This window comes from Gracilinanus agilis, chromosome 6 (assembly GCF_016433145.1).
Source record: "Gracilinanus agilis isolate LMUSP501 chromosome 6, AgileGrace, whole genome shotgun sequence".
Lineage (NCBI taxonomy): Eukaryota > Metazoa > Chordata > Mammalia > Didelphimorphia > Didelphidae > Gracilinanus > Gracilinanus agilis.
The window spans coordinates 124662911-124687618 of NC_058135.1; the positions used below are offsets into that span (position 1 = coordinate 124662911).

The window sequence follows — 24708 nt, forward strand, 5'->3', positions numbered from 1 at the left end:
TAAACTAATTTTTTTCTTCAAAAAATAGTATTAATTAACCTACCTTTGAATTTGTGGTTTTAGATGATGTTAGAATTAGGACCTTAGAAACAGAAGGAATTTTAGAGTGGAGAACATCTAAATCAAGGGTTCTTAATTTGAAATCCATGGACCCCCAAAGTATCTGTGGATAGATTGGAGGGAGTCCATTAAATTGGATGGAGAAACTATTTTCATTCATCTCTAAATGAAATTTATCATTTCCCTCAATTATTTAAAAATATTATTCAGAGAAGGGATTCATAGGTTTCACCAGATTGCCAAAGGGGTTCGTGACACAAAAATGATCAAGAGCCCCTGATCATTCCATACAGGAATCTATGCTCCAATATCCTTGACAGGTTGTCATCCAACCGCCTCTTGAAACTTCTAAGCTGGCCATTTTCCAAGGAAGCTCATTTTCAAGCAACTCAAACATTTAAAAGTTTTCCCCTCTTGAGTTGACTTATTCACTAATCCTAGATCTATGTCTGGAACAACAGAGAATATCTTCTTCCCATCATCTGTTCATTCATAAACTATTAGAGAACTGTGATGTAGATATTCACCTAGAAAAAGCTGGGGTCAGCTAGGTGACTCAGTGCTGCATTGAGACATGAGGTCCTGGGTTCAAGTGTGGCCTCAGACATTTCCTTAGCTGTGTGACCTTAGGCAAGTCACTTAACCTCCATTGCCTAGCCCTTACCACTCTTCTGCCTTGGAACCAATACACAGTATTGATCTAAGACAGAAGGTAAGGGTTTAAAAAATGTTAACTTAGAGGCAACATGGTGCATCGAATAGAGATTCTGGCTCTTCTTTTTATTTTGGGGCAAATCATTTAATTTTTTTCTCTGGACCTCAGTGTCATTGTCTGAGAAATGAGGGGGTTGAACCCAGGACCCTCTGAGTTCTATTAGGGGCTGAGTCCCTGATGTTAAGTCTCCATATCCATGGGCTGCGCCTTTCTTTATGCAACAGATATGTTCTTTCCATTTTAATTTAAAACTAATTTTGGTAATGAATTCTATTTTAAATGCACTAAAGTAACCAGTAAAAGAAGTGTTGGTCTTCATTCACTTTTTGTGAAGCAAAGAATCAGTTTGCGATCCTAATGACCACCTACAAAATACGGCTTAAAAGCCCCAAGTTTCAGAGCTCACGTTTGTGCATAAGAAGTTTAGAATGCATGATCTCTCCCATGATCCTATTAAAGTAGGCTATAGCTAGATATCTTCTTATCTCAGTCTGTACACACCCACCCAGCCACCCAGGGACCCTAGCCCACATAAGCTGGTACTCCGTGCTACCGCTGCAGATACAGAGATCCACACTGGATGAAAAGCTGTTTCACAAAAAACACGTCCTCTATAAGACATTTAATACACGAAGGCTGTCTGCAAATGTGTTGTCAGTGGTGTGGCATTTACAGAGCACTTTAACGTTTGTAAAGCCTCCTACATATCTCATTTGATCCTCACACTAACCCTGCAAGATAAGTGCTGTTCTCAATTTTAAGATGCGAGAACTAAGACCGAGAGGTTAATTGATTTACCCAGGTTCATACAGCTGCTTCTGTATGCGTTCTAAGGCAGAATTTTCCCAACTCTTGAATCCAACTCACTCTCCATTCTGCCACCTGGCTACCTATATTGTGATTTTCCTGTAATTTCGCCTCTCTTCAATTTACAGATTGTCATGTTATTTCTTTATGCACCACCCTCTAAGGTCAATGGAATTCTGGTGTTTAAGATCTCTTTATTGCATTTCTTCTAGAATACCAGTTAAAGTGACAGCCAAATGCTGAATGAGCTTTTGGACAGTAGTGCAATTATAGTATACCAAGTTACTAGTAATTTGATTCATGTCATGAAGACTATTGGATAATAACTCTTTCTTTCTATAAATTAGCCCAGAAAAGTAAACTATCAAGCAGTATCCACAAGTGCTACCTGGAAGTAAAGTTCAGGATCCTGCCCTCGCTGTGAATTGATGAAACAAATACTGTCCAAAATAATAACAAGATCAAAACTCAAATGAGCAAAATGATTCTCCTTCCTTCAGATATGATTTATTTTGTCAATAGAAAAAAATCTATCTGGACTGCTTTTTGAAAAATGTCAAAACCAACAAACTAAAATGATTTCAGTGTTTAAATTGAGGTCATTTTTATCCTAAGCCATGAGACTTTCTACATATTATTTTCTAAAAAGTGAAATAAAAACATAACAAACTAGAGACAGGGACCATCTGTTGTACTGACCGTGCAACACAATATTTCACTTACTCAAACATAACCATGAGATTTGTGGAATCTGCTGCAAGGGCTGGGGTTTTGCAGCTTTGTTCATTTTGGATGTGGGGAGCATCATATGGAAAGACTGAAGATATTAGTCCACTATTTCTAATTTTGACCATGCATACATACACATTCAGTTACTTATTTCCACTAATGCATATGGATAGTTAACAGAAACTTTAATCACTTTAATGAATTGATGGTCATAGGGTTCTCTCTCCATATTTCAGGGACTTCAGAGACAGATCATGAATAAATGGTTGGATTTTTTCTGACAAAAAAATCCTCTAAGTCCATGGCATTAGCATATTTCAATATTTCCAATTGGTCTTTCATTTGCTTTTCCCAAAATTTCATAAAACATTATGTATTTAAAAGATCCCTCATGTGACTTTTATACTATTCAAAAATTGATTAGAATAAAGGTATAATTCCTCCTCTTTTAGGAGAAGGAATTTAAATTCTTAAGAAAAGACACTATTACTATATACCTTTAGGGCTGTGTGGGGTTTTAATTTTTGTTAACATAAGAAGAGGAAAGTAAAATAAGACTAAGGGAACAGCATTGTTTAAAATACTAATAATATCCATTCACCAGGGCCTCTAACTTTTTGGAAGTATATTTCAAGATGCTATGGGACACATCCATCTGTTCAGGCATTTCAGACATGTCTGACTTTTTTGTTGTTTTCTTGAGAAAGATACTAGCTGGAGTGGTTCGCCAAAGCAACAACAGATGAAGTGACTTCTCTATGAGCTAGTAAGTGTCTAAGGCCAGATTTGAACCCAGGAAGATGAATCTTCCTGACTCGAGGTTCAATGATCTATCTACTGCACTACTGAGCAGCCCCCATATATCCATCTAGTAAGTTGTAGTTAATTATCATTTGTTATTCATTTTTATTGTATTCTCTATGTATTCAAATAGCTTGATGTATAGCATCAAAAATGAATACAGTATTTCCAAAGTTTAAAATAGCAGATTTAGGAATGGGTATCTTGTTAGGGGGAATGATGCTAGTGTTGGTCATTCAAAAGCAGAGAGTTGCCTTCATTCTTTTTCATACCCACTACCTTCTTTAATAGGCAGATATCTTGCTACACTGATCTCTCAATTCCTTTATAATATAGTCCATAAATTTGCTGTGATCATAGATTGAGTTTTATGTTTATAAACTGCACCATAAAATTTTACCTATTTTCCAGAATTCAATTTAGATCATCTAGTCCAAGGATTCTTAAATTGAAGTTCTTGAGCTAGTAAGAGAGAGAGAGAATGAGAGACAGAGAGAGATGGAGAGGGAAGAGAGAGGGAGAGACACAGAGACAGAAAAGGGAGGGAGAAAGAGAGAGATCTCAGGGATTGGTTTCCATTATTAATTCTGTGTGTTTTATGAATTTAAAAATATTATTCTGAGAAGTGCATAGGTTTCACCACAGAGCCAGAGGGATTCACATTAAAAAATAGGTTAAAAACTCCTGATAAGATACAATTCCATTATTATATAAATGAAAAAATGGAAACTTCAGGTTGGAAAGTGATGTGTGCAAGATGCCTCAGCTTCTTGGAATGCTTAAACACAGATCTCCTTCCTTACTGCTGTACCATCATGCATAACTGCTTTCCTTACAGTCAACATTTTTTACTTTCTTCTGCCATTCAGTGAAATCTTGGGTTATCAAAGGGATTATAGAGATATTAAACATAAGTCAGAAGGAATAGACTGTTTCTCTGTAATCAAGGGTCTCCATGCTAATCAGTCTATACTCACCAGCCATGTCAGGCATTTTTCCTTTTGGGTGGTTATAGAAAATACAGCAAAATAGCCCCTCTCCTAAGAGAGCTTACAGCTTCATGGGGGAAAATACACATATATTTAGGTATACATAAAACTAATATAATAATCTTGGGAGGCAAATAGGTAGCATAGTGGATAGAGCACCAGGTGTGGAAGCTGGATTGACCTGGGTTCTAATGTGGCCTCAGACACTAGCTGTGTGACCCTGGGCAAATCACTTAACTGCAGTGGCCTAATCTTTATTGCTCTTCTGCCTCAGAGCCAAGAAGTGGTATTGATTCTAAGACAGGAGGTAAAGATTTTTTTAAAAAACACGCCACAGTAATCTTGAAGGGGCAGCTCTGGCACGTGGGTGGGGGAAGAGAGCAGGGTGAAGGCTACGTGGAAAGGGAACACATTCTAGGCCTGGGGATAGCCAGGGCCAAGCTGAGGACCATGATGGAGCGAACGCTGATTGGAGAGTTTAGGATTTTCCCCTCCCTCCTTTCACCTCTTCCTTGACCCACACACTTAGCCTGTCTGCTTAAGCCTCTCTGATCCATGGATTCATTTCTTTTTTAACATCCAGCAGTAGGAAAGGTTTGGGGAAAATAGGCCTCCATCTTAAATTAATTGAATTTTAAATGTATGGAGATATGGGAGCTGGTGAGTGACATAAGGAAAAGCAAGAAGCCTAGTCTGGCTGTATAATCCGGGTCAGAGAGGGGAGCAGGGTATAAAGGCTGGAAAAGAGGATTGGGTTCTGGCTCCAAAGAACTTTCAGTGAACAGCTTATATTTGGTGCTCAAATTCTCAACACCAGAGTCGATAGGATGGTCTCAGAGTTTGAAATGTATAATCAGACCTGTAGGGGAATCTCTGGCTGCTCTGTGAAGAATGAATTGGGATTGGCAGAGAAATGAGCCAGGAAACCCAAAAAAGGAGATCATATTGCTGGAAGCTAGATGAGAGCTGATAAGGTCTTGGTTTTGAAGGACGAGAAAGAGCATGGTGGAGAAGTTGCGGTAGCAGAAATGACCTGGGAAAGATGTTACAGAGATAGAAAGGGCAAGATTCAGCAACTGCCTGGATGTGAGGCATTTTCATAAGTGAGGAGTGGAAGGTGACATTGAGGTTGTGAATCTGGATGACCTAATATGTTGGTTTTCTCAGCAGAAATAGGGAAGTTTGGAATAGGGAAGAAGGATGATGAGGTCAGCTTTGGGCATGTTATGAACATCCAATTCAGAAAATCCAGTGAGCCATTGTTGTGTCAGGACCAGAGCTCAGAAAATAAATCAAACTATTTATTTTCATCTAAAATATGGGGCTTTTCCCTATTCTGCATCCTGTGTAACTTGTTGCAATTGTCCCAACACTCCAAGACCATCTCCGTAACCCAATCCTAATAGTTAATGAGAACCCCAGTAGGTTAATATTGTTATTGATGTAAGCTAAAATAATGGCATTAATGGTTTGGGGAGTTCAGTGCTGTCTCAGTGCCAGAGAGTCGATGTCACCACAATTTTTTGTCTTTAAAAGTGATGGCAAAGAATCTTCTCTTAAACAGTGTGTCTCCTGTCAGCAAAAGATTCATCTGCTCTATATTGAAACGGGAAGAAAAACTCTGACTCACTGCTCATTTATGACATTATCTTGGCCAGTAACTTGGCCTACTATTCTGGGTTTTATAATGAAAACTAAATTCGCAGGATATTTTTCCCCTTTTCTTTTGCAGAGAAAAGATGCGTCAATCTGCCATGTATGAGCTGTGCCAAGGGATGCACCAGATCAGCCTTCAGTTTGTCCGTCTCCAGCTTACTTTTGAAGAGTACACCATAATGAAAGTGTTGCTGCTCCTAAGCACAAGTAAAGTGATGTCCATTCCAGGACTTTTTCCTCATTTCTTTTTCTCCTCACTTTAACACAGTACTCTAATTGCTTATAAGAATTAAGTAGAAAGAGTTTGTTTTGTGCCAGGATGCAGTTACTCTCTTTGAGTTGTAAAACTTTAGTAGCATGGAACAGAATTTATGAACTATTCATTTCTCTCACTTAAAAAAATAATCTCAAAGTATCGAATGAGAGGCAACATGATGGCACATGTAGTCATGGCATATGTGGAAGTGAGGAAGGGAAGGAGACACAGAGCTTGGGGACCTGCGTGCCTCTCATGGTGGCACCCTCAGCAGAAATAGGGAAGTTTAAAAGAAGCATAATGAGGTCAGTCTTGAACACGTTGTGTTGGAGGTCCCAATTCAGAATGTCCAACGAGCCATCGTTGTTGCTAGATTAGAGCTCAGAAGGGAGATTTTACTGTATACTTTGATCCAGAATACAGGGCTCATCCCCTACTCTACCCCATGTGTAACTTGTTGTAATTGCCCTACCCTTCCAGTCTTATAGACTGTCTCAATATCTCAGTCACTGACTCACTCTGTGACCCTGAAGCAGTCGCATCCCCTCTGCTCCCTAGTTTTCTCATCTGTAAAATGGACAATGGACTTAATCACTGGTTCTCAGTTACAGTCGTAAGACCCTGAGGGGTCCTTGAGACCATTTCAGGGGGCCTACGAGACCTTGCTAGGTAGAGTGATGGACCTGGAATCTGGGTTCAGATTTAGCCTCAGATGTTTTCTGGCTGTGTGACCTTGGGTAAATTACTTTAACCCCTGTTTGCCTTAATCCCCTAGAGCGGTGATGGGCAAACTTTTTAAAAGAGGGGGCCAAAGGAAAGGACATGCTCATCTGTCAGGCTGTTTCTGAGGCAACTCTTTCGAAGTTTCGTTGTATTGTATCCTAATCATTGTATTCTTTAGATTAGGAATAATGGCACAGGGCCAGATAGAACATTTCAGGGGGCCACATCTGACCCGTCGGCTATAGTTTGCCCATCACTGCCCTAGAGAAGGAGATGGCAAACCACTCCAGTATCTTTGCCAAGAAAACCCCACAGACAGTTTGGTCCACAGAAACATAAAGAGTCAAACAACATCAATAAGATCAAAACTGTTATCATAATAATACTAAGGCATTATTTACCTATTAAAATACGCCTCCCTCTTCCAGTTACACATCTGTGTGAGGCCAGATTTTTTTTCATATACTTCAGCCAAAATGACATATCATAACAGACTGAATAAAGCAACAGATATAAGAATCCAGCTGTCTTCTACTAGTCTAAACATTAAAGACATTTGCAAAAATATGTTAAAAGTGCCACTCTCTTCATTTTTTTTTGTTTTGGAAAATATAGTTATTTTCATTAAAAATATGTTATTGTTAACATGTGATGATGTTATTATTATTTTAATGAGTCAGTACATTTTTTAAACGTACCAGTTTTAACTTCTGACATAGTAGATCTTGAGCTATAACTTGCATAAACAAAAAAATGTAGAGTTCTTAAATTGCTTTTAAGACAGAAAAGGGGGTTTTGAGACCAAAAACTTTGAGAATCTTTGTACTTAATGAACCAGAGGGATCCTAAGAGGTCAGATAGTCCAAGCCCCTCATTTTACAGAGGAAGAGGAAGGGTCCTGAACAGTCCGGATTTTAACTCGGGTCCTCTGATTCCAAATCCCGCCCTTTCTCATCTCTTCTTGCATGAACTACACTCCCTCCATGATCTTTCATGTGCGCCTCAGGGGCAGATGGTCTTCTCATTTCTACAATCACATTTCATGTTGTTATACTCTACACGGTATGCAGTAATTCTGTGGCCTTTTACCTCGAGAGAGTTAGCTGTGGTGCCAAAGTCTCCAAACTATGATTCATGTTGATTGGAGAGTTTAGGATTGCCCCCTCCCAACGACCTTCTCAGTGCCTCAGTGTCTCTCTCTCTCTCTCTCTCTCTCACACACACACACACACACACACACACACACACACACACACACACACCCTCATCCTCTCTGGTCCATTGATTCATAAGAAAAGTTTTGGGAAAATATACCTACATTAGAAATGAATTGAATTTTAAATGAATTCCAATGTGTGTATGTTTATTCCTTGACCTATACTATTTAGAATTAATCTAGGTGAGTTGTCTGGTCCCATTTTCTCATATAAACTGATTCAGTTAAGAATAGATATTGCTGTTATTATGGTGCTAAGATCGTTTTATTCTTGTCCAATATTTAAGTACCACAGTATTTAGATAAAGAAAATTAAATGACATTAAAAGTTTCACTGAGTTTCTTATAGTAACCTATGGAGGAAAGCACGAGAACTTTTCCTCTTATTTAGGGATAATGAAATTGCATATCTGCTAGGCAATGTAAACTATATTTAGGACCATTTTATTGATGATGACATCATCCTACTCCTTCTGAATGTGGAAGAAAGTAGATATTACATCTCAGTTTTTTTTTCTTCTCTGCTCTTCTCCAGCCCATAGATTTTTGGAAGATTTCCAAAAGCAAAGGCTTGCTGCATTTAATAAGTAAAATCAGAACTCTGGGCTGACTTCCAAAATTTGATGTTTTGCTCAAGTCCTCTTTATTTATGGGTTTATTTCAATTTTTGGAAAAATCTGGCTGAGAAATAGGATACATTTTAGTTTTACCAATGAAATAAAAGTAATAATGGGGGTGGGAGGGAGATCAGACCTGTGGTTTCATGGGTACAGGCAGTCGTCATTGAAGGGACCCTCTCTTCCAATGCAGATCAGCACCTGCTCTGCAACTCTTGCCCTGAAAGCATTGCCTGAGACACAATCAACCTGCCCAAGGGTCACCCAGGGAGCTGCCCAGGGGCCAGTTATCCAGGATGTCAAAGGGCAGAACTCCAGCCCAGAGCTTCTTGACAAATGAACTGAATCCAGCCCACAATGCTGCCTCACATAATAAATAATGATACTTTGCATAAAGTATAATAATAACCTAAAAATCTGGGCAAGACAACATCAAAAATCTAAAGATGTAAGAGAAAGGCCAGTTTGATCTAAGCAGATTTCCCAAACATTAATGACCTAAAAGCTAGTAATGAAGCCTGTAGTAAAATGTAAGGTTTTCCTCCCTCCCTCACAGATGATGTCACATTTAATGTACTACATAGGGCAGCCATGGAATTCCTTAGTGGAATTTTACAGTTTGAATAAATAAGCTTCTTTATGGACATATGTGATTTAGGCTTAAAAGATTCTTTTTATATTAGAGTTTTATTTGTACAGATTTGCAGGACTTTTCTGAAGTTTAGGTCTAATTTTAGAATGATAGATAGAAATTAAATTTACAGTTTTAGTCAGTCAACATCCTCCATTATTACTTTTTAGTAATAACTGGAAAATTGATGGATATGTTGTTAACAAATGCTTGTTGACTGAACAACTTAGAGAAATAATAATTTATTTTTAAAAGTATGAATTTTTATGACAGTTTTTTAAATATTGCTCATGATTCCATCAGCAACATGGGGAGGTGCTTATTAAAGGATTTCTCCACACTTTCTCCCCACCTCTCACTCATAGAATATGAGTTAGCCTGAACCAAGATTCAAAAGCCTCTTATTTTTGACATTCAGAGGTGAAATCATTAACAGTTTCAGAAATATATTTTCAGCAGAATGCTGATAAATTCTGGATACTAATTTTATTTGGAAACTTAACAGTGACTACCAGCATCACATCTACTTAAAAATGTGCCTCATCTTTAGCATATATTTAGTGATCCAATTGAATTTGTAGTGGTGCTTCAGAATTGAAGTCATATAAGTATAAATCTCATCATTGGAGTCAGTTTTAAAACTCAGAACCTAAGCCAAATGATGATAGTGTGAAAGCAAATCATGTTTAAATAGAGGCATTTCATTTTAAATACAAACCATTGTGTAAAAAAACAAAAACCTACTATATTTTGACATAGGTACACTCTTTCATGTTTAATTTTCTCAGATGATTAAATTTTGCTTTAGAAAAAACCACTGCCTAAGGAGTCACTTCATGCACCCAAACCCTTTTTTCTGGAACTCACAAATTTGTGAGGATATCATTTTCTTAGTGTGTTTATCATAGGTTGCAGGACACTCCCCACACATCATGGGCTCAGGCACTGGATAGAGAAGGAATTCCCTGGAAGCATACACTTATCCCAACTATAATAACAGATATATCTCATGGAGAAGAAAGGTCAACTAGTATTTTTTAGCCTCTAAAGTATTGGCATGATGAAGTAGTATAGACCTATAAAATGCTTTGAAAAGTCAAGAATAATAATGTGATTTAGTGTGTACTCTTGTATCATGTATGGTTGCAAGTATATAAATCTTAAGGGTCTAAGTATATCTATTCTTTAGTATCATTCGTGATATTCAATATTAATCCAAAAATATGTGCCTTCTCTGTTACCATGGCCAAGTCACTTATCCCCATTGCCTAGCCCTTACCACTCTTCTGCCTTGGAACCAATACATAGTGCTTGTATGAAAAAAAAATTTAATGAGTGCCCAGAGATTTTGGAGTATTCATATGCATTAATTAATGTTTTATATGCATTTATAGATGCATATATTAAATTATAAAACTCTAATATTTGTCATATGCATATTTTTCACACACAGTTCCCAAGGATGGCCTCAAGAGCCAAGTTGCATTTGAAGAAATGAGGACAAATTACATCAAAGAGTTGCGGAAAATGGTAACCAAATGTCCGAGTAACTCTGGGCAGAGTTGGCAAAGATTCTATCAGTTGACTAAGCTCCTGGATTCCATGCATGATGTAAGATTAGTTCATTAATTGCTTTTAAAACAACTACGTAGTCCTGATAAGTTACTGTTACCTGAAATTATTGGAGACATCTTAATACTTTGTGGAAGAATCAAGTTTTTAAAATATAACGTTAGTGGGGAGAGAGAGGAAGCCAGGTGGCTCCCTGGATTGAGAGTCAGGTCTGTAGAGGAGGAAGGTCCTAGGTTCAAATCCAGCCTCAGACACTTCCTGGCTGTGTGACCCCGGGCATTTAGCCCCCCATTTCCTAGCCCTCACCCCTCTTCTGCCTAGGACGTCCTTATTATTACCACGAAACCCCTCAATTTTAAATTGAGGGGTTTCGTGGTAATAATAAGGACGATGATGATAATGGTATCACCTAGGAATAGAGCTTTTTAGAAGTGCCGAGAGCTGATGAAGACGTTTTCATTTTGACCCGTCGGAAGGAGGAATGGCTGCAGTTACAGGCGTGGCTTAGAACCAGATCAGAGAACGCTCCCCAGCGCGCCCTCGGTCCGGGACCTCCTTCACGTTTGCCACAGGTGTTGGGTCAGATTTCACATTTTTTATGTGCAATTTAGGGAGTATTTTGTTAATAAAAATGTTTGCTTTAACATTGAATAAATAGTCGATGCCCTGCTAACTGTTAATCTTATAACTCAATCTTTGAAAAAACATTGTTCATGGTTGGGAGCCAGCTTCTATCCCGTCCTTCCTTGCCAGATGCGGACTCCTCTGTTCCCTCTCCAGCGACCGCCTCCCTTGTCTTCTGCAGGTAGGACCCAGGCTGGCTTGTCTATTTTGGTTCCTTTCTAGTGTCACCTCGGCAGGGGTGAGAAGTTCTCTTTTTCCTGAACGGCAGACGTAAGTCCGTAGAATGCCTGTGCGACAGAGGCGGCATTAAAGATAAGCTGCTGATCCTCGGGCGGAGGTGCCCAACGAGGCTCGTTCCGTTTTCCTCATTGGTGCCACCTTGGCGTCTTTTGTCCGCTTCCTTTCTGACCTCTGCACCAGCTGCAGGCTGTGAGACTATCGACATAGAGACCTTTTTATATTCTTTAAACATTGATCAGCTCCAAGAGAGGCACGGACAGTTATTACTGATGAATGGATAGTTTTTCATTTAGAAAGCAGTTTTCCCTTTGCTTGTGCCAGGGAGAGGACTTCAGCGGCACATCATAGAATAAAACAGAGTCCTTTCAAGAGGTTCGTGCCACAGATTCAAGGGTACTTCGCGGAGATCTTTGCTGCCTCTCAGCTGATTATGGGGCGATCGCATTGTATTCTATAAGAATAAGTATTCTGTCCTTTAAAATGGCGGCTTCTTTTCTAGAGAAGGTGATTTCGTGGAGAATTCTATGGCAGATGATGCCAAGCAGCTTCCCGGAAGAAAATGAGCTTCGCTCTCCTTGACGCATTTTTTGTGCTCATATGAACACAACTTGTTCGTGTTTTGTTTTTGTCGTTCAGTTGTTCGGTCATATCTGACTATATGACTCCATTTGGGACTTTCTTTTTTTAAATTTTATTTATTTTTAAATATTTTTCCATGGTTATATGATTCTTTTTCTCTCCTTCCCCTCTTCTCTCCCCATTCTTAGAGCTGACAAGCAATTCCCCAGGATTATACCTGTATTATTACTTAATACCTTTTTCCATATTTTTAATTTTTGTTATAGAGTAATCTTTTAAAAATCAAAACCATTTGAGGTTTTCTGTCTTGGCAGAGATCCTAGAGTAGCTCGCCATTTCCTTCTCTAGCTCATTTGACAAATGAGGAAAAGGGGGCAAACAAGGTCAATGACTTGCCCAGGGTCACATAACTAGTATATCTCTGAGGCTAGATTTGAAATCAGATCTTCCTAGTTCCAAGTCTGGTACTCCATTCACTGCACCACCTAACTGGCCTCATGTAAAAATGAGTAAAAGGGGAGAAAAAGTAATGTTGTCCAGCCAGAATGTTGTTTAAATAATAGATTATCTAGTTATTGTTGCAACCTCTTTTAGCTTTCTCAGGATTGGTTTATTGTTTGTTCAAAAATGGATTCTTTTTTTTTTTTGGCATCAGTACTATAACACAAAGGTAAGCCACACACCTACAGCTCAATAGCACTCTATTCTTAGAGCCAAATAACATGTTAATAAATGATAAACAGGGGACTAATTCTGCCTTTAATTAAACCAATCACAGAACTGAGAACTTTGGTCCTCTGAGAGAGAGAACCCGTGCCTTAAAGAAGTTCTCTCTACATGAATCAGCATGTCATAGTACCTGTTTTCTGGGAGATGCATTAGGACAAGTAAAGAGAGCAATCTTATTTCCAAGTCATTCTGAGGAATAAAAAATACCTTTGGTTTTCTAAGTGGGCTACTGGCATCTCAGCATCTTGAGTCCTCTATTTATAGCCCTACTCCAGGCAGAATGTGGGGAAATACCACGTAAGCCTAAAGGGACTTCTCTGCAATCCTGCTTACTCAGTATTGCAATTGCTTACCTCTTCGGAGTAAAGCAGTTAATCAGCTTGTGTGGAATTGTCTTTGTGGCAGCCCAGAGCTACAGAACACAAAAAGGATCCTGACTGTAGAACAAGTTTCTGTTTAAATCATGTCCATGCCACAAGAAAGCAACTTGGGGTTTCTGGTTGGATCAGAACATGTGAAGCTTGATACTTTCATCCCTTTTTCCATGTAGTAAATATCTGTGTGTGCAGAAAAGCATCTGAGAGGGCACAAGTCAGATTCTAAAGAGGACCAGGTTATGGATATGATTGGGTTGGGGTGGCCCAAAGCTTTGGCAAATAGAACAGGAGATTCAGAATCTGAGAGATCTTGGGTTTGAGCATGACCACTGACTCCAGCTATGTGACTAAAAGCCACTCGAATATCTCTCAGCTCCAGTTTCTTCATCTGTAAAACTGGAGAGGCTTATCTAAGACTCTTTAGACAATATATGTTGAAAAATTTTCAGCCATTATAAAGCCTCTGAATACCCATCTTTTTTGCCAAAAATTCCAAAGCAGAAGAGAGTTGTTCTCAGAGAAGGTATGACTTGTAATCTATATGTGTCAGAAAGGAAACATATAAATTTTAATCTGATAAAATACATCTGACACACAGTTACCATTTTCTAACTCTACTGATGAGATTTTATTTTTCATGGCTATAAAAATCATGTTTCTAATGAGCCCACTAGCTCCTTTTATATTTGTTCATAGAAGGCAGGATCTATTTCTTTTTACATGCTCTGTTGAGTGGCTGGCATATTTAGTAAATACTAAATGATAATAAATATAAGATAATAAATGATAAATATAATAATAAAAAATAAAATTAATACTAAATAATAAATAAGTTTAGTAAATACTAAATGATAATAAATAAATGATAATAAATAAAAAATAATCTACTGAGATCAAATTATCCCTGCTCCTTTTAGAATGGATTTTTCCCCAGAATCACATCCTTATATTTAAATTCATTCAGTAAAATGTTTTATAAAAGCAGTATTGAGGGCTGCTAAGTATCACAGTGGATAGAGCATCAAGTCCGGAGATGGGACAGCTGGGACTAAATCTGGCTTCAGATGCTTCCTAGCCATGTGACCCTGGTCAAGTCACTTTATCCCAGTTGCCAAGCCCTTACTGTCGGAATTGATACTAAGACATTAGTTAAAGGTTTGAAAATATACAAATTTTAAAAAAAAAATCTCTACAACATTAGACTAAAAAGAAATAGCTGACTTGGAGCCCTCTCCTGAAGACGTTTCCAGTCAGGCTGGAAAGCAGTATTTATGGAGAATAAAATATAACAGAGAATAATCCGAGAAAGGCAGAATATGATTGTGTTCCAGCATTCTAGCAATTGCAGAGTCAGACAGGATCGCCGACACTCTAGTCCAGCCCCTCGGTTCACGGATGTACAAATGGGAGCCTCTCCGGCGCAGCCTCCCTTGCCCAGGCTCTCCCAGCCGCTCAGGGCCACAGATTTTGTTCTTTTCCTGCTCCCTCGTTTTGCCATCGTAGAGGGAGAAACGAGCTGCCTGTTTTCTGTTGCGCTCTGTTATGCTGGTGATCAGAAAACTAGCGTCTAGGAACATTAGAAACAGATGCTAGCCAAAGCTTCATTCAGATCTTTCCTGACATCTTCTGGAATGTGTTGCTTCATGTGGGGGAGGGAGCCTACATCTTGAAGTCAGCAAAACTTGGTTTTATATGAAAGTTAAATGCATGTTTAGCGATTCTCAAAACAGAATTTCAAGTCAGCCTCAACATGACTGATTCTGAACAGATTTTCATTCTGAGGGATTTTGTTTCAGCCTGTTATCATTCAGTCCTGATAGCCTACCCAGAGGCTTCAGGGCAGCCGTCGGTGTTGACTCGGCTGCCATTTTCTGCCTGACGGAGAGGATCTTCTTGCTGAACGATTGCTTTCTGCAGGTTCCCGAAGGCAGTACTTAACAGCCGAAATGGCTTTTCTAGAGGCTGACATCCCTGAGGTAGGGTGTCACTTCTGGGAGGGGGAAACTAGAACTGTGAAGTGCAGAACATCTGGCCCCACCGTAGATCCTGCAGGAGCACCCGGGGAGAGAATGGGCCACTTTATGTGGAGACACAATTAGCAAACAGGAGAGAGATTCACTCAAGGTTTGTGCTGTAAGCAAGCCAGAGCCTTTATTCAATTATTGGAATTTCTTATTGCTCATTTGGTTAATGGTTTCTTATGAAGTTGTAGCTTTCATCATGATGGTCTTAATTATGCTTATGGTGCAGGTAGACTTGAGATGAGGCACAAGCCTGCTTTCAGAGTTGTCTGCTGCATACTGAATGATAGAAATCTAAGTCATAAATTTGACCCATCTTGCCTTGTAGCAGGCAGTCTGGTTACTCTTAAGCTGTGATTCAGTGGTTGTGTACAGCCATTACAGAAAGCACTTTAGAAGTATACAAATAAAGTCACTAATATGCCTGGACCCTTTAACCCATGGATTCTACTGCTAGGCATATATCCCAGTAATAAGGTCACTGAAAAAAGGAAGGAGTCTTTTACCCTAAAATGTTTATAGTATTTTTTGTAGTAGCAAAGAACCAGAAAAGCAAAGTAGATACTGATTGACTGGAGAATGGCTAAATAAATTGTGGTACATAAATATAAGAGAATATTACTAGGATATAGGAAACAAGTATGATAAAAACAGAGAAATAGGAAAAGACTTCAATAAGTGATGCAAACTGAAGTAAACAGAACCAGGGAAACAACATACACAGAGATTACAATGGCAATATACCTGGAAAGAACCACCAAAAATAATAAAAATTAATATTCCAAAATTAGAAATTACAAATTTGGCCCTAAAAAAGAGGCATGAGAAGACACCTCCCCCTATCTCTTTGCGGAGGTGGGAAGGAGGTAGAGAGAGAAGATCCATGGATGTGGAACAAAACATAAAACATTATTTTATTAATGTATTGATCAATTGTGCTGAATTTGTTCACTTCTTCCTCTCTTTATCGTTTTATTTCTTTGTCCTAAAAAAAAGTATCTAAAAATTTTAGGGGAAGGAGTGAAGAGGAAAATCTAGGTGATGTAAAAAAACAAAAGATCTTTTTTAAATGCATTTTAAAAAGATGTGATTTTAATTCAGCTTCTTAAAAGGTTTTTTTTAAGTCTTAGACTGGACTGTAAGCTAATCTTGAAAATATTGCCTCATAATTGAGTTTTTCGGGGACTTTTGATCATGAGATGATTTAAAAGTGAAAAGGACATGATTAATCATGCAAGCTCCTTGAAGGCAGGAATTATTTCATGGCTTTGACTTCCCTGAGACTGACAGTACTTTGTTAATAAGTAATAGCCACTTGATGTGTTAAGTTGAATTGGTTCAACCCTCTTCACTGAAGTACAAAGAAATTAAATATCAGCGAAAATTACACAAGTAAAAAGTAGTATAGTAAAGATTTGATTTTAGATTTTAAATTCAAAACTGTTCTCTTCACCTTATCATGCCCTTGGACACCACATATGTAGTTCTCAATTTCAAGGATCTTGCACACTTTTCAAGGATCAAATAATAATAGTTCATGTTTCCATAAATAAGCTATAATGTTTACAAAGTACTTTCCCCACCACAACCCTGTAAGGTAGGAAGTACAAATGTTATCCCCATTTTCAGATGAGTAAGTGAAGACTCCCAGTGGTCAAATGACTTATCATCTAGATTCAACCTCAGAACTTCTGACTCTGTGCCATGCTCTTTCTCAGTATCATTTAGATCTTAATTGAAGGAGAGAAAATAAAGCTCCATTTTCTTAAGTGGAGAAAAAAAGAGTTAACAGTTATTTAGAAGAATTAAATTGGACATAATTGAATACAAAAAAAAAAGAATAATAAGTAGAGTTCCTCTAGATTTTTAAAAGATTTCATAAATTACTTAAGACTTCCTATTTAGTAAATGCCAAAGTAGTCTGAAGGAGTTAAAATCCAGTGGGAGGTGTACTTAAGCCATATTTAATTAGGTAAGGGGATTAAATGATATTTTATGCTCATAAAAATGGCAGGTTGCCAGTTAAATGACAGCCATGAATGACTGATATAGTAAACTAAGAATTTTTGCATAGGAAGGTTATCAGAAACTTTCATGAAAGTGGGCAAAGCTGACTCATTGGGTGGAGAGACATTTCTCTCTCTTTTTATTTCAGGTGACATCAAAATAAGATTATTTTTTTCTTTGTAATAAAATACCCAGCTCTGGCACCACCTCCTGTATGTAGGAGAGTTCAGGGTCATATTATTGTATAGATTCTGCTGCTTTGAGTTGCTAGCATTGCTCTGCAACTTTTGCTCTTGCAGGACCATGCATGACAAAGTAGAATTCTAAAGGAAGAAGTAAGTTGCTTAAACCTAGATATTAGAGTCATGGGAAGTGCACACAACTTTTTTTTTAATTTAAGTTTATTTAATTAATTAATTAATTTAGAAGATTTTTCCATAGTTGCATGATTCATGTTCTTTCCCTCCACTCCTCCCACCCCTCCCATAGTCAACAAACAATTCCACTGGGTTTTATGTATGCCATTGATCAAGGTCTATTTCCATATTATTAATATTTCCACTAGGGTGATCATTTAGAGTCTACATCCCCAATCATATCCCCGTTGACCCATGTGATCAAGCAGTTGTTTTTCTTCAGTGTTTCTACTCCCACAGTTATTTCTCTGGCTGTGGGATAGCATTCTTGTGCACACAACTTTTAAGAAAATGTTGTTCTGGGGGCAGCTGGGTGGCTCCGTGGTTTGAGAGACAGGCCTAGAGATGGGAGGTCCTAGGTTCAAATGTGACCTCAGCCACTTCCTAGCTGTGTGACCCTGGGCAAGTCACTTAACCCCCATTGCCTAGCCCTTACCATTCTTCTGCCTTGGAGCCAACACACAGTATTGACTCCAAGATGGAAGGTAAGGGTTTAAAAAAAGAAAGAAAGAAAATGTTTCTCTTCAAAATCATGGTGCATTAGAAAGAAATCTCTAGGCTAGGAATCAGGAGATTCGTTCAAGTGCTCTCTCTACCATAAACTAACTGACTACATCTGGACAAGTTACTTCTTTCTGACCTCAGTTTCCTCATCTGTAAAATTAAGGTGTTGGACAAAATGATCTTCTTGGTATACTTGTTGCAGATCTAACATTTTATGAGTCTGTGGGATAGGAACTGAACCTATGATTTTATTGCTACAGGGAATGCCCAGGTGAGAAATCTCGATTTTCCAATACAGGTCAGGACCTTCATGGTAATTTTAATTATAAAAGAACTTTCTAAGAAGCTCTAACTATCTCTTCTTAACTAAGAAGTTAAGTTATTTGTCCAGGTTCACAGAGCCAATCTGTGTCAAAGGCACAATTGAGGCTTTTAAAATAAATAAATAATTGTTGGCCAAGATCTTATACTTTGCTGGTTAACAAAATCAGTGGCCCTTTCATTAACACGAATCAATTATAGTAAAGCCCTTTGCACTCCAACTGTAGAGGTTGCATTGATTGACAACTCTGTCAAAAAACTAGTTCCCAGAGATTATAGTTTGAGAGAAATATGTATGAAAGGGATTGGTTCTATATCTTTGGGGGATTTTTCCCCTAAAGAGGATTTTGAAAATCTGTTTTACACTTAAAAATTATAAAGGGTGCAGAGTTAAAAGAGACATTTGTGAGAAAGAAAGTTATACTGTTTCAACCTATTAGATTATTGATTCTTACTCTGCAGTTTATGAATTTTTTTCAGTTTTTGATAAGTGTATTTGAAAAATTTTATTACCAAAAAAGTAAGCAAGAGAATATGAATAACTACTGAGGCCCATGCCTTTTCTATAAAATTATTTTTATGCATTGCTACATAAACCCCTGTCAAAAAAATCTAGGTTTTATTTTTATAACTGTATTTGAAAATAATTATTTTTTATTTTCTGTAATCCTATTTATTTTATTTTCTTCACTTAAAAGTATTTTTTCTGAGAGGGGATCCATAGACTTTACGAGATGATAAAGACATTCAAGATACAAAAATGAACATTGAAGACACTGAGTGTAAATGTACAAAACTTGGACCAGAGTAGCTCTTCAAATTCCATTTTGGATCATAGTCCAGCCAGGAGATGATGAACTTATGACTCACTAGACCTTTTATAAGTCACCTTAATTGTATCTAGTGCTACCCAAACACTTCTAATCTATTTTCATATCCTGGTAATAGCTAAGTAGCTTTTCACTGTATATTTGGTAAAGAGAGAGAGAGTTTTAATAACCTGGCACTTGTCAGAGTAGAGGTTATTTTTCAGTGACTGAGAGTATTATACTCCATTGGAGTCCATCATCTCAGATAAATGTAAATAACCACAAGGGCTTTGTAACCGAAGTCATCTTAAGCTACTAAAACCTGAATTTTGAACAGAATGGGTTTTGTGGCAGTGAAGAGAATCATCCCCAAAGGAAACAAGAAAAGATCTTGTTTGGAGAGTGCTGAAGAAGAATCCAAGGGCTTTCCTCCCAAGAGCCTTACATAGTAGGTGATACAAGTAGTATTAGGTCTACTGTCCAAATGAGAGAACTGGAGCTCATAAAGGTAAAATGACTCTTAATGCCCCCCAATACAGGTCGTTTCTCAGTCCTCCTCCTTCTTGGCATCTCTTCAGCCTTTGATGCTATCTATCAGTATCTCTTCCTCCCTGCTTTCCTGTCACTGCCCTCTGGTTCTCCTCTTGCCTGTCCAGCCACTCCTCAATGTCCTTTGCTGAGTCTTTATCCCTGCTGCTCCTACTAACTAAGGCTGTCTCCAAGGCTCTGTCTTTGTGTCCTCTTCTCTCTTCCCTCTATATTTTTCACTTGGTGATCTCATCTGCTGTCATGGTCATGTCCAGTTCTCATCTCTCTGCAGATGATCCCCAGATATAGCTTCACATCATTAACTGCCTTTTATACATCTCAAATGAAATGCTTTCAAAATAGAATGTATTGTCTTTCTTCCCAATCTCTCCTCTCTTCCATATTTCCCTGCCACTATTGCAAGCATCACCAACACCCCCCCCCAGTCTCCATGCTCAGACTTTGGTGTCATCTTTAACTCCTCAGGCACCCTCACTCCACACATCTAATCCTTTGACAAAATCTTGTCATTTCTACCTTCATATCTTCTCTCAAATATGTTCCTTTTTCTCCACTCAAACAGATACTCTTGTAGTTCATACTGTCATTACCTCTTGTCTAGTCTATAGCAATTGCCTCTTGTTGGTGTCCCAACTTCATGTCTCTCTTCTCCAGTCCATCCTCCATCCAATCACCAAAGTGATTTTACTAAAATCTTGGTCTGCTTATATCATACAGATACATACACACAGGTGGCTCCCTATTACCTCCAGGATCAATTAGAAATTTCTCTTGTTTTAGTGTTTAAAGCTCACTCCCTCTACCTTTCCTATCTTATACTTTACTCTTTTTTCATGCTCTCTATAAGCCAGATCTACTATTCTCCTTGCAAATCCTCATACATGATGTTTTATCAAATGTCTCTGTGCATTTAGTATTTGCTGTCCCCCATGTCTGAACTGTTCTTCCTCCTCCCCTCAGCCTTAGTTTTTCTGTCTTTCTTCAAAACTCAGCTCAGATCTCCTCATCTTCAGGAGGTCTTCTCCAGTCTCCCCCCAACTCCTGGTTCTACTACTTACCTTACCTCATTGCCCAAGTTAAGAACCTTCATGTAATTGGTACCAAAGGTGATCATAATATTGTACAGGGGTCCTTCCTTTATCCTCCTCCCATTGAGGTTCTCAGTTGATTTAAAGTAAGGTTTTCAGCCCATCCATATAGAATGTATTTCTAATGTTCTATAGCCTTCCTTTCCATTTGCTTAGCTCTGCCCCATATCTCCAAACTCATCCTTAAGAGTTACGTCTCCAATTCCAGGGAAAACAAGTGAAAATTATGGATGAATAAATACAAAAACAACTCTACTGGGGATAAAACTAGAGCCTGGCTAACCATTGGCACCACAATGGAATGGCCTTGTTGGTCTTTTAAAATTTCAATTTAATTCCTCTTTATACCTATCAGCAGATCGGTACACTTGCAACATTCTTCCTCTTCAGTTGTTTGGGTAGATTTCTGCTTTTCATATCAGCAGCTAGAATCGTTTGGCAGGTGTAATCTATACTGACCCTTTCTTTGACCTGTAACTATTGGGAAACTGTTAACAGTATGAGAGTATATGAAAATCCTGTTCTTAAAGTAAACAGGTTTCAAAGGAATTAAAACCCTTCAGTAAATGATTACAAAAAATAGTTTATTGGCCTCACAACCTTGTGCGAAATTTTGAGTAGCAGATCCTACGGTTCAAATCTAGAAAGAACTTCAGAAATCATCATCTTGTCCAATATTCTATCTCCTGTTCTAAGAGAGTTGAAATTATGCTACTGAAAGTTGCTGAAGTTTCAGAAGTTAGACTGAATTAAATTACAACATTCCCCATGGACTTCTGCAGAGTACCTGCCTTTTTTCCTGTCCAGAAGTCTGGAAAATTATTTGGAGAATAAGATTTTGACTTTTAGAACATCAGGTAAACCTTGAAAGAGTAAATGTACCTCCAAAAGTACTTGATTTATCCTATGTAGTACCAGCTATTGAGAGCCCTGGAAGAATATGCAATTAAATGGGTTTTTTTTTACTATGATTCTTATTCTTTTCCTGTGTTATAGCTTTAAAGTTAAATTTTTGGAAGTTAAAATTGTGTGATTTCTCTCTAAGTGCCTTAGGTAGTAGGACATTGTATTAATTGCCATTTCATTCTGATTCCTTAAACTTCCCATTTTATTTTTTTATTTTTTTAAACCCTTACTTTCCGTCTTGGAGTCAATACTGTGTGTTGGCTCCAAGGCAGAAGAGTGGTAAGGGTAGGGAATGGGGGTCAAGTGACTTGCCCAGGGTCACATAGCTGGGAAGTGGCTGAGGCCAGATTTGAACCTAGGACCTCCCGTCTCTAGGCCTGGCTCTCAATCCACTGAGCTACCCAGCTGCTCCCAAACTGCTCATTTTAAACTCTTAACATAACATGATCTATAAATTTTTTAAAAGGCATTTAGGGTATAACTAGGTGGCTCAATGGATAGAGAACTTGGTCTGAAGACAGGAGGTCCTGGGATGAATCTGGCCTCAGATTCCTAGCTTTGTGTCCTTGGGCAAGTTGCTTAACCATGATTCCCTGGTCCTTATCACTCTTTTGCCTTGGAGCCAGTACAAAGCATTGATTCTAAGACAGAAGGAAGGTTAGAGGTTTACAAAATTTTTAAACTATTTAGCTGACCTTACTGAACCTAGATTACCTAAACAGGACAAAAATCACCCCCAATTACTGAAAGAAGTTGCACATGTATTTGCTTAACAATTGTCAGTAACTTGGAAGTATTAAGTTTGAATCAAAGTTATTAAGTCTCCATCATGTATAAAAAGTATTAAGTATATACAAAGACACAAAGGAAGCAGAGACCCTACCCTACCTTCCAGTAACTTACATTCTTTTCAATTGGTATACAACCTATACACAAGTGAGCAAATAATACAAAGTAATATTTTTGTGGATGGAAAAAGGCAAGAGTACAAAAGGCTTTGTCTTGGAAGTGGCTCCTGGGTTGAGCCTTGAAATAAGCTACAAATTTGGAGGTACAAGTGAAATGTTTGAGACATGAGGGGCATATATGAGGGGCATTCAGGGAATAGAGGTTAGGGATAGTAGGTTGGGTTCAGAGAAGGCTAGCAGGCCTGTATGACTAGACAATAGAGAAGATGCGATTTGTAAGAAGCCTTTAAGTGCCAGGCTAAGGAGTTTATATTTTGTATTAAAAGTAAAAGAAAATCACTGAAGATTTTTTAAGATGCTCATCAACATTGAATTCTCAGATTTATTTGCATATAATTGTATATAGTAGTTTCTGAAAATTCCATTTTCTCTGTTTTGAATTCATCTTGTTTTTGGTAATTTCATTTTCCTCTCCTTTGGTTGCTAGATAATGGTTTATCATTTTGTGTGTCTCTCTAAAAAATACTTAACAACCCTTGGTTTTGTTTATCAGTTCTATGATCTTTTTATTTTTGTTTCTCTATTTGCTCTCTATTTTTTCAAGGTCTCCTCCTTTGTATTTCTTTTATAGTTGTTATTTGTTTTCTATTCTCTCTTTTTTTCCAACCAACAATGATAATTTACTATATATGTAGCCACAAAGGAAAAAAATCACTTAAGAATATCAAGAGAGTCCATGACATGTAGCTAAGTGATCAATTTCAGGTATGTAGACCTGACGTTAAAAATGGAATGTTTAGATAGAGAATTAGACCTGAAGACAGGAGATCTTGAGTTCTGGCCTCAGACACTTGTTGGCTATGTAACCCTGGGCAAGTCACTTAATCCTATTTGCCTAGCCTTTATTCTTCTGTCTTAAGAGTTGTTACTAAAGACAGAAAGTAAGGATTACAGAAAAAAAGGAATAGATTATAGTAGGGACGATTCAAAGAATAGATACCTGACTACATAAATAAGAATACTGAATCAGGTAGGAGAAGTGGTACAGACATGGAAAGGATAGCACATATGAAGACTTCATCCAGCTGTGACCAGACTTCTGGCTTTCCATCTCTCTACTCTTCAGATATCAATCATTATCATAACCACACAACTTTGACCTCTGTCTTTTTTTTTTGCACTTGGCCATCATGACTGATTGAAAACTTTGCCAATTACATTTTATTTTTTTATTTCCATAGTGTTCATTTTGGTGAGTAATCTTATAAAACCAAAATCCCAAAATATAAACCCAAATATACAGTTGAAAAATCTTATGCTTTCATTTGCATTTTGTCTCTAGGAGTTCTTTACCTGGAGGTGAAAAGCATTCTTTGTCATAAGTCCCTCAGAATTATCCTAGATCTTTGGATTACCAATAATAACTAAGTCTATCATAGTTGATCACTAAATGAAAACCTTGAGATAGAGCAAAATAGCAAAATTAAGCTAGGAGCAAGCCCACATGGCAGATAATTGTAACTGTTGACTGAAACCATGCAGAGGAGGAAACCATGCAGAAAGCAACTAGTTACTACTATGAAAATTGTTCCCAAGTCAGCTGCCTGTGTACTTCAGGCAATGGACTTTTTACAAAGATTAGAATTCATATGGCACTTGAAGAAAAGATAAGAAGAAAAAAAAGAATATGGCATATAATTGAACCAACTCAATTCTCATCTGTTTATTTAAGTTATTGATAATGAAAAGTTGGTAGTGGATAGAAGAAGGGACACAGATATGGAATGCCATAATTTCATAAATACGTTTAAATGACATAAATCATTTGCCATTACAGCAAGACCAGAGGAAACTAAAA

General features: G+C 37.9%; 1 protein-coding gene across 1 annotated transcript in view; it reads left to right on the plus strand.

Annotated features, from left to right (window-relative positions):
• NR3C2 (nuclear receptor subfamily 3 group C member 2) overlaps positions 1 to 24708 on the plus strand; it is a 367948-nt gene that overhangs the window by 315776 nt on the left and 27464 nt on the right. The window contains 2 exon segments of the mRNA XM_044682206.1: positions 5834 to 5964; positions 10654 to 10811. Of these exon segments, the coding sequence (XP_044538141.1) occupies positions 5834 to 5964; positions 10654 to 10811 (289 nt within the window).